The 15,810-nt window shown below is 48.9% G+C and overlaps 1 protein-coding gene and 1 pseudogene across 5 annotated transcripts in view; both read right to left on the bottom strand.

The window, feature by feature from the left end:
- PPP2R5C (protein phosphatase 2 regulatory subunit B'gamma) overlaps positions 1 to 15,810 on the bottom strand; it is a 128,031-nt gene that overhangs the window by 95,804 nt on the left and 16,417 nt on the right. Inside the window, exon 1 of one of the 5 annotated variants that reach the window (XM_060620766.3) lies at positions 1,323 to 1,587. The exons of 3 other annotated variants lie outside the window; for them this stretch is intronic. In XM_060620766.3, the coding sequence (XP_060476749.1) occupies positions 1,323 to 1,416 (94 nt within the window). In that variant the 5' untranslated portion in view covers positions 1,417 to 1,587. Of the gene's footprint in view, positions 1 to 1,322; positions 1,588 to 15,810 lie in introns of those variants that run through there. One more of the 5 variants, XM_060620765.3, reaches the window with a different exon arrangement.
- Positions 5,625 to 7,369, bottom strand: LOC144616615 (NADH dehydrogenase [ubiquinone] 1 alpha subcomplex subunit 12 pseudogene; annotated as a pseudogene).

Here is a 15,810-nt window from a genome sequence, read left to right as displayed (position 1 = left end):
CACTCTTTTCTGGGCACACGCTGTAAAACAATGAATGTGTAGCCCAACCTACAGGTTGGTCACCGTGGGTATGAATTTTCACCGGCTTTATTAAAGAGGGTTTGGAGAGAAAAGCAACACCCATTTTATTCCAACCGATTGAGTGTTCGTGCGGTTTATCTGCCCTGGATACACCCTAGGATCTGAAAAATCTTGTCCGGCATTTTAGTCATACGGACTATTAGTCACCTAGAAATATTGCCCCCACCCTTTCTTGACACGGGTCCCTGGAGGAGACTGTGACAGTTACAACTGATTTGTTAGGGCGTAGCTGTGACAATATACATTTTAATTTAAAGTGTTCTGGTAAAGCTTAACATCCATTTTCTGTTCTCTCAATTATGAACAAAAAAACTTATATAACAAATGTTTTAAAATGCCAACTAAGAGTAAGTATACTGCTACCCTGATGCTTCTATTTTAATGAAATTATTATTAATTACCATGGTAATGGTGTTTTTCAGCTAAATTCGGCCCCCCCAGTTTTGTGTAAACCACAAGTAGCACACTGTAATTATTAAAAGTCAGATCTCAGTACACACGGAAAACTTGTTGCCATTTTAAATCTTAAAGCCAAATGTCAACACAGAGCCTGTTGAAATGCAAAATATTTCCTACTGTCCCACGGACCCGCTAACATCTCAGGAATTATGACCCCACAATAGATCTCGGCATCTCAAAGCACGAGCGAGCGGGTTTCTGGCTGAGGCTTGCACTGCACCGCAAGAATGAACACAGCCCTTTGAAAGGAAGTTCTTTCTGCGATCGCTGCTGCATATTTTCAGCTCATGTTGATTTTAGCCGATCCCGCCCCCCCGCACCCCCCTCCCCACCCGCCGAACCCCGAGAACCCCTCGCAGCGCCCGGCAACACCGAGGCAGCGGCAACTCCGCGGCCGGGCAAGTTGGCCCCGCGCTGCCGCCCGCCACTCCTTCCCACCTCCACCCAATACCTTCCCCGGGCAGTGACTTCACATCCTTTGACATCAGCACGGCTCGGGGAGGGGGAGGGGAGGGCCAGCAGACGGCAGAAAAACCAGCTTCGAACTCTGCGTGCCAGGCCTCGGTCGAGACTGGGATTCCGGGAGTAGTTGGTCCGACGCCGAACGGAGCCGCGGTGACACAGCCGAGCCCCCCCACCCCCACCCCGCCCCCCGCGGGGTCGGCGGCCGGACGCAGCGGCTCCGCCGGCGGGGACTTCCTGCTCCTCTGATCCGAGGCACAATAGCCATTTATTAACTAGCCCCGGAAGGTTCCGATTCGGCGAGACACACAATAACTTACCCCGAATGTGGAGCAGGGCCACGGGCTGGAAGGGCCCGTTGGAGTTCGCCGCGTCCACCACCATCCTGCTGCCCGCTTTATTACATGTCCACATCTAGACTCCAGCGGGAGAGGCAGTGTACTCCTTAAGGCAAGAAAGCAGCCTCCATTTTAGTTTAAAAAAAAAGACAAACTGAAGCTCTGCAGCTGGAGGGAACTGGCCGCCCCGTGATGTCAGCGGGCTCGGCGCGCGCTGATTGGCCGGAAGCTGCAACTTAAAATGACACTAAAAAAACTGCAATTGGAGAGAGCGCCCTGCTCGGCTGTCAGGGTGCGCGGACCCGGCGCGGCTCCGGGCTCCCGCGGCCTCGCTCGGTGCGGACCTTCGGCCCCCGGGGCCGGGCTCCGAGGCCGCCAGCCCCACCGGCCCGGGGGGCCGACGTTCTGCGAGCCGGGAGGGCGAGAGGGCGGGCGGGCGGGGCGGGGCGGGGGAGGGGGGCGCGGGAGCCCCGGTGCCCGTCGCCCCCGGGGGTCAGAGGTGCGCGGCCGCCTCTGCTCCCGGCTCCCTGCGCTCCCGGCGCTCCCGGCTCCGGCCCACGGTTCCCGCGCCGGCACCCGGCTCCGTGATGTTCCAGCCAGGGGCTGGGCCAACATTATGCAACCCCCCCCGCCCCCCCGTCGCCAGTGTGGGCTGGCGCTCAGCCTGTCCTACCAAGTTACCAGCCCAGCCGATCCCCGAACGCCCGCTTCTCTCCAGATAGAGGTCTCTTACTGGGAAAATTCAGTGAAAAAAATCATATGGACAAGGAAAGCCTCCTTAAACTGAACGACCAGGAAGTGCTACAAATTAAGGGGGTTAAAAAGAGAAAGCCAGAAAATGAAATGCACTCTCCATTTATGTATGCCGAAGAGGTCAACACAGTAGGTACTTTTAAGTTTTTATTTAATTTTTTAAAGTTAATTTATTATTTTGAGAGAGAGAGCGCGTGCAGGAAGATAAGTGGGAGAGGGGCAGAGAGAGAGACAGACAGACAGACAGAGACAGAGAGAGAGAGAGAGAGACTCCTGAGCAGCCTCCACACGTGGGGCTCGAACTCACAAACCTGGAAATCATGACCTAAGCCAAAGTTGGATGCTCAACCGACTGAGCCACCCAGGCACCCCTTATATTTTTAGAGATTCAAGTTTAAACATTTTAGACTAAAAAGGATATTTCACTTATTTTTATGGGACTAATTTCAGAGGCTATTATTTAGATCTTAGTTTCTTGGCTTCAAAAAGAGTTAATGTAAAAAGCTGTTCCAAGGAGAAAGACATCGTCTCTGGAGTATGAGGCGATTGAAGACATGACTCCCTAACAACAAGAAATATTACTACCAGCTCCAAGTAAAAACAAGCTATAAGAGAAATATCTGGCAGGGGTGCCTCAGTGGCTCAACCAAGAGTGTCCGGCTCTTGATTTCAACTCAGGTCATGATCTCACGGTTCGTGAATTTAAGCCCGTGCACTGGTGGCACGGAGCCTGCTTGGGGTTCTCTCTCTCTCTGTCTCTCTGCCTCCCTCCCCTGCTCATACTCTCTCTCTCTCTCTCTCTCTCTCTCTCTCAAAATAAATAAAAATAAACTTAAAAAAAAATCTGGCAGGTACAACTGAAAAAAAACCTCCTCACTTCTTCACACACAACTAAGTCTGTCCAAACCACACCCATGTCCTCTCACACAACTCCCTCCGCCCACCTGCCCCACTTGTAAACAAGAACGCAAAAGCCCTTTGGTTCCTAAGCATAATTCACAATAGTAAGAAGCCCCCGAGACACAGGTGGGGTTAGCAGTTACATCTGTGGGCTGGCCCTCGATCCATTTCAACGAGTGAGTGAACAGCTATGATCCTCCAGGAGTGTTTAGTAAGGCCCCCTCACCAGCAAGAATGCAGTCTTTACAATGTGCGTCGATATCGATCACAAAAATAAGTAAGTAAAGGCAAATCAGATCCCACCCCTGCCTCCCCTCTTCCCGGAGCTGAAGGATGCTGCTAGCCTCCAGAGCTGGCCGTGCGATTATTTATAACAAGCGACGGGTCCAGGCCTTCACCCCCTGTGCAGACAGCCGCACACCTGCCTGGTTCCTCTGCTGCTGAACAGCAGACACGCTTTAGCAAAAGCTGCCTGTGCTTTGAGTCAGGTTAATGTGGAATTTAAATTCTGACCAGATCCTCTGGGTTGTCAGATCACCGGAGGGATGGCTCTCCCAGGATCACCACCACCTTCTCACCCAGGGAGCGATGCCGGGTGAACTCAGACATGTGTGCAATTAGGAACGAGGTGTGCTTGGTAAAGGGGTCCAGAAGCAGATGCTTCCTGCGGATCTGCACTTTAAAACCAGACAGGGGCGCCTGGGGGGCTCGGTCAGTTAAGCATCCGACTCGATCTTGGCTCAGGTCGTGATCTCATGGTTCGTGGGTCTGAGCCCCGCGTGGGGTTCTGCGCTGACGGCACGGAATCTGCTTGGGATTCTCTCTCCCTGCCCCTCCCCTGCACACGCACAGACCCTCAAAATAAATTTAAAAAATTAAAAAAAGAGAGCTGCCCTCAAATAATCTCTTTAATATGAGACGAGAAGGGGAAATGTGCCCGTCCCAAGACTGTGCTGATGAGCCTAAAGTGAAGAAATAAGGGGGAAAGACTCCTAGAATCTTTACATAAAGTATACAAATGAGAAGTCAATGAAAAAGGGAGGACATTTCCTTGATGTAGTTTTCTTAATGATCTCAGATCAAAGGATCTCAGCTCTATTAGTGATTTCCCCCCATGCTCTTTTGAAGCCTTGTACACATGAAGTAATTCCTTAAAGAACGCCAGGACTGTGATCTGGAAATCACCAAGGAAACACACCCTAAATACAAACAAGCAAACAAATAAGTAATACGGGGAGAGGAAAAAACACCTGAGGAAGTATCCAGAGGGCATGTCCTGGGCCGGAAGCATAAATACTATACACATGCTGGTGTTAATTTTTCCCCAGACTGATTTATAGGTTTAAAGCAATTCCAGTCAGCATTTGGTTGGGTCTCTATTTTTCTGACACATTTTTTCTTGACAAAGCGATTCTACAGTTGAAACATAAGAAGCAAGAGGATGAGATTACTTCTGAGGACGGCTAGTCTTACCCACTGTAAAGCTTGGGAATTAATGCTGGTGTGATGGGGGCCTAAGAGGTCAGCGAGGCGGAGGCAACAGCCCCCAAGGCAGTAAGCACAGACACCCCAGTGTATCCTGTGACAAAGATGAATCTCGAGTCAGCGGGAAGGGGAAGATTAGCTGCATGACGGGTTGGCTATGTGGGGATCAGTCCGTTTAAGTCTTCCCATAAATAAAATAAAATCTGAGGTCAGTTCAGTAAGAAACAAACCCAAATCCTTCCCTCTCCCCAACCCCCACAGCTTTCAGAAAGGAAGTGAATATGAAAAGAAAAGGACATTTAGGGGCACCTGGGTGGCTCAGTTGGTTGAGCATCTGACTCTTGATTTCAGCTTAGGTCATGATCCCAGGGTCGTGGGATCGAGCCCCATGTCAGGCTCCATGCTGAATGAGGAGCCTGCTTAAGAGTCTCTCTCTGTCCCTCCCCCATACACGCCCACTCTCTCCCTCAAAATAAAGAAAGAAAATACATTTTAAAAAGGACATTTAAAAACAATGGGCAAACCCTGAATGGATACTGTTCACATTAAAAAATTTACAAATTTCTGTATGTTCCCCTCAAAAAACCAGAGGAAATATAAATGCCATAAACACGGGGAGTTAATAATCAACTACAGTTAATTATAAAAAAAACAACAACAAAAAACCAGGGCCTCGATGCTGTAAAGAACCACAACTGATCAATAATTGTATGAAAAAGTATTTCCTTGCCTATTAAATCAGGAATCATTTTAAAAAATGATAACTACTCAATACTGGTAGAGGCATGTTGTGACCCTGCCAACAAATCTATAAACTGTTTTGATCCTTTTGGAAAATAACCTGGCAATATGGATCAAGAGTCTTCAGGTAATTTTGCCCCTGGGAATCTATTCTAGAGATGTGTCTATTCCAGACATGTCGTAGCGGGGCGCGCATCACACGTTAAAATTTTTAAAAAACTGCTAAAACGCACATGAGGTGAAATTTACCGTCTTAACCATTTTCACTCCCGGTGTTCAGCTCGTGTGGTTTTAAGCACATTTACACCGTTTTGCAGCCGTCGCCACCGTCCATCCGCAGAGCTTCATCCTGCAAAACTGGTACTGTCTGCAGTAAACACTAACTCCCACCCCCACCCCCGGCACCCCCCCGTCCTAGTCTCTGTGACTCTGACTACCCCGGGCACCTCCTCCAAGCGGGATCATGCGCGTGTGTCCTTCTGTGACGGGCGTACTTCGCTCTGGGACGTCCTCGAGGTCCATCCACGTGGCGGCGGGTGTCAGCGCCTCCCCCCTTTGTACGGCTGGATGATGTTCCGCTGCGTGACCGGACCGCGTGTCGTCCCGTCCATCCACGGGTGGACACGCTGGGCTGCCTCTGCCTCCGGGCTAGTGTGAATAAAGCCGCTGCAACGCGGGTGTGCGAGGATCTATCTTAAGTCCCTGCTTTCAGTTCCTTGGGGTGCACGCCCAGAAGTGGGATTGCTGGAACTTACGGTGTTTCTGCGTTTACCTTTCTGAGGAACCTCCATGCTTTTGCTCACAGCAGCGGCACCAAGCCTGTTACATTCCCACCAAAAGTGCACGAGGGCTCCAGTTTCTCCACATCCTCACCAGCACTTGTTATTTTCTGTGGTTTTTTTTGATCCTTTGACAGCAGCCACACTAACAGATGTGGAGTAGTATCTCACTGTGATTCTGATTAGCGTTTTCCTAACGATTAGTGATGCTGATCATGTTTTCATGTGTTTACTGACCATTTGTGTATCTTTTTCGGAGATCTGTCTATTCGAGTCCTTTTTCCGTTTTTAAATCGGGTTTTCTTGTTGAGTTGGAGGAATTCTTTGTAAATTCTGGATATTAATCTGTTATCAGATGAACGATTTCCAATTTTTTCCCCATCCTGTGGGTTGCCTTTTCACTTTGTTGACTGTTTTTTGAGGCACAGAAATTTTATTTTTTGCTTCATCAAACAATTTTAATCAAGTTAATGGTAAGCTGTAAAAGTGCAATGGCATGAAGAGCCCATATTCTACATGTTTAAATTATTTTCCATGGTCTTTACTTGTCAGGTGTTGGACGTGGGACCCACTCTCGAATCTTCTTTCTAGTGGTAGAATAAGGTACATTGTCTGGAGTGCCGCTCACATTCAACTTATGGTTTGTCCAAATGAATTTACGAGCAGTAGGTGGTTCTGTTGTTGGAGGATCATCGGTCACAGAGCGAGGCCAACAATGCCATTCAGGAGACGCCCGTCCACATCCCGAGATGCGTTCTGGCCGTTTATTTCAGTAGTATACGTAACCCACTGGTGATGGCCAAAAAGCAGATTGTTGTCCTCATAGTATTTGTTTCCATATTGGTCTCCCCCCACTAATGTACCAACCCTCACATCGTTGGCCCTGAAGAAAATTCTAGATAGCTGTGGAGGCTGCCGTGGCCGCTGACCTGCTGTAGCCTGTGTTTCAGGACCCACGAGATCTCCATCGTGTCCCGTGGGCCCAGCCTCCCGGGTGCGACGCTCAAAATGCACTTGGCAGCGTGGAACCGACCACAAAAGATTCCCCACTAAATTTTGATGTAGTCCAACTTAACTTTTATTTTTGTTGCCTGTGCTTCTGGCGTCATTTAGAAGAAATCAGTAGCAAGTTCAAGGGCATGAAGCTTTTCCTCTATGTTTTCCTCTAATGGTTTATGGTCTTAGCTCTTCTATTTAGGTCTCTGATCCACTTTGAGTTACCTTTTGTGCATGGTGTGAGGTAAGGGTCTAACTTCATTCTTTGCATTTGGATATCCAGTTTATCTAGGGCCATTTGTTGGAAAGACTGTCCTTTCCCCACTCAGTAGGGAAAACCATTCAACCATCTATGGGAGGGTTGATTTCCAGGCTCTCTAGTCTCATCCATATTGGTGAATATACCTGTCTTTATGCTGGCACCACACTGTTCTGGTTACTTTGCAGAAATTTTTGAAATCAGGAAATTTAAGACCTCCAAGTGTGTTCTTCTTTCTCAAGACTGCTTTGGCCATTGGGGGTCCCTGCAGATTCCATGCAAATTTTAGAATGGATGTTCCTATTTCTGGAGAAAAATACGATTAGGATTTTGATAAGGATTGCACTGAATCTGTAGGTCTCCTTGGTCAGTACTGACGTCCTAACAATGCTGCCTTCCAACCTATGAACACAGGGGTCTTTCCGTCTACTCGTGTTGTCATCAGTGCCTTTTGGCAACGTTTTGTTGTTTTCAGTGTACTAGTTTTTTATCTCCTTGGTTAATTCCTAATAACTTTTTTTGAGAGCATCAGATTTTTGTGATTCCAAAATACTACTACCTTAACGTCAAAGGGATTTTCCCACACAATGAAACATTAGACATCCATCAAAAATAGTTATAAATATGTAAAATGAAAATAAGTGAATAGGGGAGTCTATAACTTTTCAGAAATAGTATGATCATAAGATGAAACACTCCCAAAATATGAACCACAGTCACTGTTGAGTGTTACGACAGCGGGTGGCTTTTCTTTCTGAAGTGTCTGTATCTCTCTCAGCATTGATCAAATAAGCACATACTACTATGATAAAAGTTAAACATGATGGTTTTTAAAAAGACGCATAGGTTAAGCTAGCACGGGGGAAACCCTTAATGAATGCCGCCCGTTGGCTTGTAGGCTAAGAACAGAGAATGGGCTGTGATGAGCACCCAGGAACTACGATCCCGAAGGTTTCTTCCTTGTGCTGTGTAAAGGAGCTCCTGTACGTAAAACACACAAACAAAAATTGGCCTAAATCAGGCAAGACAAACTGAACCGACGAACTAGAGGCTGTGGACTCCCTCCCGGCCTCAAAGAATGAGTCACGGACTAGTTACTTTTGCCACCATCTCTGCCACTTCTGCACCGAATCTATACGCTCACTACAACTACCAGGGTCCAACCTGTCTCTGGAGCACCGTCTTCGCTGCGGAGACCAGCCCAGGAGAGGCTCCGAATGCAGCCACGCCCCTGGCACCGCGACCAAGTTGTCGCCACCCTGACTACCCCAGGATGGTTCTCATCTCACCCGGAAAAGGGGGCGTACGTGATCCTCTACCTCCTCGGGTGTCAGGAGGTGCCAATGTCACAGACGGAGTAGACTACGTGCTGGGCTCGGGAGGGACTGGCTCCAGCCATTCCGGCTGAAAGCCGTGCACACCGCAGCACTCCAAGATCATGGCCTTTACCAACAATGCTTCGGAAAGATCCCCGGGCCGCAGGAGGACAGCGCAGCAGAGCCGATAGGGGATCTCTGCGACACTGCCCACCCCCGCTCCAGAAGCCTTCCTACCCCCTCCCTGGGCCACAGGCTCCCTCCCCCTGCCAGTCCCTGGACGGTGCCTGGCAAACGGCAGGTGCATCAGCGAACGCCCCAAATGACGGACGACTCAAGCAGTAACACCAATTCTGTTCTGATCCTATAAACCCCTTTCCTGCTCTTTGAACCTCTTCCCTGTAGTACATAACTAGGAGGGGCACGCCATCTAGTTGCCTGGATGGTAACACTTCCCATCCCCCGGGTGCACAATCCGGGTCTCCCGCTGCCCCCTCCTGCAGCACCTGTGAGCGGTCGACCTGCCCTCCATGCCCCCCACGATGGCCTCCCTACTGGTCTCTAACTCTCCCTCCACCACCCAACCCCGCCCTCCCTGCTGCTACAGCCCCGGGGGGTGGGGGGGTGGGGGGGGGAAGGGCCTGAGCTAATGCCCACGGAGGAAGGGCACCTTTCTGGGTGCACACAGCCCTCCTCCGTGCGGCCTCCCATCAGAGATGCCAGTGCAAACATCTTTGTGCGGTACAGAAGTGAAGGTTAAAAACAACAACCACAACCCGAATTACTCTTTTTATTCTCTGGTTCCTCTGTCGTTTTGTTTTGGTCTTTATTTAAAAACAAACTGCCTGTAAATACATCCCACTGATTTTATTTCTGCTTTAGCAATTCTGAATAAAACTTTCCAGTTTTCATTTCTAAATTTAGCTTAAGGTTTTATTTTTCATCTCCCAGGCAATTTTGCAGGCAAATTAAATATGCTCATATTTTAGTCAAGAAGTTTTACAGCTTTCTTTCATTGAAAAGCAAGTTGTTTTTGAACCTCGAGAATGGCAGTGTCGCACGGCGTGGCCGTTGTGCTGGCCGGCACTATCTTTTTTTTTTTTTTTTTTAAACTGGAAGCTGTAGGACCGCGGATGATGTACGTTTCGTTGGGCAAGAGAGCTAACCTAAAACAGTTGGCTTCACTTAGAGTTTAAAATAGACTTTTTCCTTAGGCAGATCAAAGATACCTAGCATTCAGCTGTGTTCAAAGGTTGCCAGGGAACTTCTGCTTGCCAACAGCAAGGACAAAGGGGCAGGCGCTGGTCGCCCTGTCCATGGGAGCGAGTCCTGTGAGTGGACAGCGTGGACGGGCTGGTCCCCGGGCACGGCCAGCAGGGGGACGTGGAGGAGCCCAGGGAAAGCTCACCCCGAGCACTTGCTGTCACTGTCCCCACAGCTGGGCCGGGAACCTTTAGAGCCAGAACAGGTGCTCACAGAAGGCAGGGCACCCACCCTGGGTGCCTCCAGCATGCACGATAGATTAAGGTGCTCTCACGTCAGCTCTTAAGAGCAAACCTCCTTGTACACGGAAGAGCCGGCGGGGAGTTAGGGGGGGTGTGTGTGAGCCTGGACTGGTCTCCTCATGAGAGGGGACGTCACCGCAGCTCTCTGGAAACTGAAGAAGCGAGGAAGGAGCAGGCAGAGGGCTCGAAGGCCCTTCCGTTCCTTCCGTAAAGTGTGTCTCCTGCATCCTTGGCAGATGCTGGCCTGGGCAGCAGCACAGCTCTGCCCTTGGTGACACGCTGCACGAGAGGAACACGGGTGGACAGTGAAGTTAACACGTGCAGTGTGTTCTGCAACCCGAGTGTCCACCAGCGGACAGATGGACGCACGAACTGTGGTCTAGCCGTTCGATGGAGCATGTTCAGCCTTGAAAAGGAAGACTGAGCCTGGGTGGCTCGGTCGGGTAAGGGTCCGATGATTTCAGCTCAGGTCATGATGTCACGACGCATGAGATTCGAGCCCCGCGTCGGGCTCTGCGCTGACGGCATGGAGCCTGCTTGGGATTCTCTCTCTCTCCCTCAAAATAAATAAACTTTAGAAAAAAACACCAAGAGGGGCGCCTGGGTGGCTCAGTCAGTTAAGCATCTGACTTCGGCTCAGGTCACGATCTCGCGGTCCGTGAGTTCGAGCCCCGCGTCGGGCTCTGTGCTGACAGCTCAGAGCCTGGAGCCTGTTTCAGATTCTGTGTCTCCCTCTCTCTGACCCTCCCCCATTTATGCTCGGTCTCTCTCTGTCTCAAAAATAAATACACTTAAAAAAAAAAAAAACCCAAGAAACAGAAGGAGAAACCCTGTCACAGGCTACAACGTTGATGACCCCTGAGGACACTAGGCTGAGAGAGAGAAGCCAGACCCAGCAGGACCAATTCTGTATGATTCACTTCCCGGAAGGGTTGAAATCCTAGGGCCAGAAGTAGAAGGCAGTTGCGGGGCTGGGGGAGGGCGGTGGGAGGCGCGGGTGAGCAGGGGCAGGTCCAGACGGGGATGAGGAGAGGGAGGTGTGGGCGCACAGCACCACGGGCATATTTAACGCCACCGAAAGGGTCACTTGTGAGTGGTTAAAACGACAAACACCATGCTATGACTATTTTGCCACAATTAATACAAAAAGAGAGAAGGCAGAGGCCTGGGCCAGGGTGCTTCAGGACACAACGGAGCAGGAAGGCACGGCGGGGCGCGGTGGCTGCCTCTGGGGAAGGCAGAGACGGAGCAGAGCCAGCGTCTAGGGCCGCGAGGGACCGGACGGAGGATGGGAACACCCAGGGAATGGCGTGTGCGTGTTGGTCGCGAGCGGAGTGTGAGGTGCTGTGGGAAACCCCGGCGGGGAAGGCCCGAGCCAGACTAAGTGGGAGGTGACAGCTGGAAGAAGACTGCCAGGCTCTTCTCCGAGGGGGTGGCCAGAGCACAGGGGGCAGAGGCCAGACTGACCCCGGCAGCGACAGCCAGGCCCGTGGCCCGAGGAGGGCGGACAGCGGGGTGTCTGAGAAGGGCCGGGCCGGCTGAATTGGCGCCAGCTCTCGGTCACGCGCGAGGGTGGCCGTGGTGGCGTGTCTGCGGCCCAGCCGCTGACGGAATGTGGCCACGCGGGGCCTGAGTGCGAAAAGCGTGGTGGATTGTGGGTCGGCTGGCTCCCCGAGGGCCAGGGCCGCCGTTGGTCGTTGTCATTTCCCTGAGCACCTCCCCGTGCTCCGGACAACCCAGACGGTCAGGAAATATTTGCTGTGAACTGGCATCTGCCTCGCCGCGCCTGGGCCATCTCCTCTGTTACTGTGGGCCACCAGGAGCAGATGCAGAAATCCAAGCACGTGGCAGGAGACAGGACTGATGGGGGCAGTTTCTCAGCCCACCAGAATTAGGGCAGGCACTCTGGCACCTTCTCGCTCTCCATGGTCGTGTTCTTCGACTAATGGCCACGAGGCAAGCTCCCTCTAAATACAGGCACGGTTCATCTCTAGGCAGTAAAAGTGACCCGCTTGTATGGCAAAGTTTTCAGTTGTATCAGAAACTGAACTGCTTTGAATACGGCTGAAGTATTGAATTTTCACACAAGGAAGGCAAGAAATAGAAGATTTTCACTGCAGTTCAAAAGCCAAGTTTTAGGAATTAACGTAAATTCTCCCAACAATAGTGTAACAACTTCTTTCACAAAAGGCCAAGCGCTTAGCAACTCAAAATTTCTGCCCCAAGGTCACAATTGCGGTGAAGTCCCAGTTGCTTCTCTAGGACTTGACTACTTCTCCCAGGCTCTTACAAGCTGCTTGATCGATTTACTCCTCCCACACGGCAGTCAAAACATCTCCCTTCACTTGGCATCTGAACACTTTACCTTCCAGACCAAAAATGGTGAAGGAAGGGACTAACTCAGGGAAATCTCTGAATGGAAAGGCCCGAAGTCTACATTCAGCCTCACTGTTAAATGAATAAAAACAGGAAATACTATTCTCCACGTAACAAATGACTCAAGATTTTAAACGACCCCAGGATTGAAAAGGTGCAATGGGACAGACGTCTCATCCGCTCTGGGAAGAGCGTGTCTGGGGCCACAGCATCTGGGCGGTATCACATAGGCTTCGATCCAATACCTCCTTTCTCTGCGTCCAGCTTCAGAAAAGCTTCAAAGACGCGAACAATGAAAAATTTACATTACAGCGCAAAACCTGTAATGGCTGAAAACCTAGGATCACCACAGAATAATAAACGGTTTTTAAAAAATCCCGCTTCCTTGGTATGCCTGGGCGCCTCAGTTGGCTGAGCGCCAGACTCTTGATGTCAGCTCAGGTCATGATCTCACAGTTCGTGTGACTGAGCCCCATGTCGGGCTCTGTGCTGGCAGTGTGAGCCTGCTTAGGATTCTCTCTCTCTCTCTTTCTCTCTGCCCCTCCCCTGTGTGCGTGCTGTCTCTCTAAATAAAGAAACATTGAAAAAAAATCCTGCTTCTATTTCCATTAAAGTCAGGAACAAGACAAACGTGCCCACTTGCACCACCACATGTAACGTCTTATGGGAATTTTCAGCCAACTCAAGAGGAAGACACCAGAGGTAATTAGGAACAAAAAGGTGAGGTTATCTTTTTTTTTTCCTTTTAGTAGGCTCTATGCCCAACGTAGGGCTTGAACTCACGACCCTGAGATCAAGAGCTGCATGCTGACTGAGCCAGCCAGGTGCCCCGCCCCAGAGGTGAGATTATCTTCACATGCAGATCTAACCAGGTACCTGGAACATCCAAAAGAATCAGCTGAAAAACTACTGCAAACAGTAAGACAATTCAGCGAGAAAGCAGGATGTGAAAGCAAGACACAGAAATCAACAGCCTTTGCGTAAATAATTAACAACTACTTAGAAGACACTCACAATAGCAACAATAACAGAATATCTAGGTACAAACCTAATAAGAAAGGGGAACTTTAAAAAACCTAAAAGGAAATGAAAGTGGCCTTCACAGAGCACACTCTTACGTAAGAGGATGCAAACTTCCTAAAGAGGCCATCCTTCCCGGACATTTAAAAAGGTGATGAGATCCCAATAAAAACACAACTGCTTTTTCTGCAATGAAATGAGCCAATTCAAAGTGCCTAGCGTTTGTAATAATATCAGTATTGTTGTTGTGAATGATTTTAATAGGATATAGCAATAATTACGTCAACGATGTTAGAAACCAAGATTTTCAGTGTAAAAGAGATAAAACTGAAAATTCAAGAAACGTGTGAAAATACCGTACTATTAGAGTTGAACTGAAAATGTCAGTAAGAAAGCACGACTAAAATGTACATGTATTTATATACCAACTCCCTCCGCTGACAGCACTTAAAAGCAACATCAGTCCAATAGCAACAATCACCCCCGGCACCCAGATTTTGGTCTCTAAAACCAATCCCCACTGAAAGAAATCAGGACTCTCTGAAAACGGCCGATTCCGGGTCTGGGACAAGGAAGGTACAAAATGAGGCTGGGGGACATCTTACTGTCTCAGAAATCAAGGAATCAAAAATAAATGCATCCATGTCAAAAAACACACACGGGAGTTAGCCCGAAGGATACCCAATGCTTAAAATTATGTATCTGCACATCAGAAAGGATAACAATTTTAGTAGGTTGAAGCACACTGAAATCAATGGGATCTCTAAGTTCATAACGATATTCAAAAAAGAGAAAACCAGAAAAAAATCTTTAGGTTTTCACCGTTTGAGGGAAATTGGTAACTAAAAGGCAGAACATCAAGCCCGTCCTGACTTCCAGTAGGAACTATGCGTCAAGGTAACCAAGTATCTCCAGTTGGTAGGAGACGGCTCTGCTTGAGGAAGAATGCCAGATCACGTGTTAAGTCTCCAGAGCCACTGCTGTCCTAAGGAAGCACGGTCGCATGGTGTATACAGCATTAGCGTACGGTTGGTGGCAAACAGACGCTGGCAGGATGCCAAAATATACCTTGCAAATCACCATCAGTACTTCTGGACAGTGCAGATGCAGAGGGAAGTGTCATCGTCTCACGGAGAGGTCAACCTGTCAGCACCCTAACACACTGTAAAATCTGGCATCACTTAGGACAGTCACCAGATCTAATGCGTATCTGGCACTGATTCCAGTCTCTCCTGCGTTACGCGGCATTCCATCCAATAAAAGGCTCTATGTACAAGAACGACAGGGAGTAAGTGGAATATTTTACCGGACGACCAGCCTGACGGATTTAACAAGTCATAATAAATGAGTGCTGTGATTTACAACACTCCCACACCGGTGGTGACCCAGGTGTGTGGCAAAAGCAGCAAAGACCAGAAAAACCAAATCCCTATGGAAGAAGGCACTTTTGTCTTAGGTTTTAATTTATCTTAAATATTTGAGTACGATGACCAGCACACAGTGGAAAATAGTCAGGTACTCAAGAAAGTAAGGCATCACGAACAACATGTGACAAGGACTTCAGATGACGTTATTACCTGACACGGACCACAAAGGAGCTATGCTTACCGCACCCACGGAAACGACGAGGGTGACCCGAGATAGAACGGAAAGTATGAGAAAGTCATGCTGCAGGCTAGAAACATAACTCCCATAAACGAAGAAGTATATCTCAGGTTAAAAGCCGAACAAAGCGAGTTCAGCACATACTAGACAGACCTGAAGATTCTGAGCAACAGAAATGAGGCATGGTGTTTAAAGATTCTGGTGGCACTTTAGCGAGGCAACTTTAGGTCCACTGGCTATCATAACAAAAAAGGCTGCATTTGATATTTCGCTTTTATAGTTATTTACTTTTACTGTGTTTTATGAAAGCATTAGTCCACGATCGGTTGAGAATTAAGAAAAAGAAAACCGGTCCTTCACTGTAGATAACGTGAGACTCTCATCGTGAATAGGGCATGGTAAGTCACAAAACGTTTGAAAAATACAGATGAAGATCAAAAGAAAGACAGTAAATGAAAAAGTCTAATATGTCTTGATTAAAGCCACAGAAAAAAGAGAGATAAATGTAGGAGAAACAACAGCTGAGAACTTTCCACCACTGAGGAAGTCCAATAACACAGGGGTGCCGGATGAATCCCCAAAAGGACTGACGAACAAAGAAACCCACGTTTGGACACCCGGCAGTGGAACTATTGAAAACTCAAATGTTAAAGACAAAAATCAGAAAAATGGCCAAGAATCACAATTCCTTTTTGGTTTCTCAATCCTAATGGAAGTCAAAGGCAGTGAAATGCT

This window comes from Panthera onca, chromosome B3 (assembly GCF_046562875.1).
Source record: "Panthera onca isolate mPanOnc1 chromosome B3, mPanOnc1 haplotype 2, whole genome shotgun sequence".
Taxonomy (NCBI): domain Eukaryota; kingdom Metazoa; phylum Chordata; class Mammalia; order Carnivora; family Felidae; genus Panthera; species Panthera onca.
This window is presented reverse-complemented; position numbering and strand designations above follow the sequence as displayed.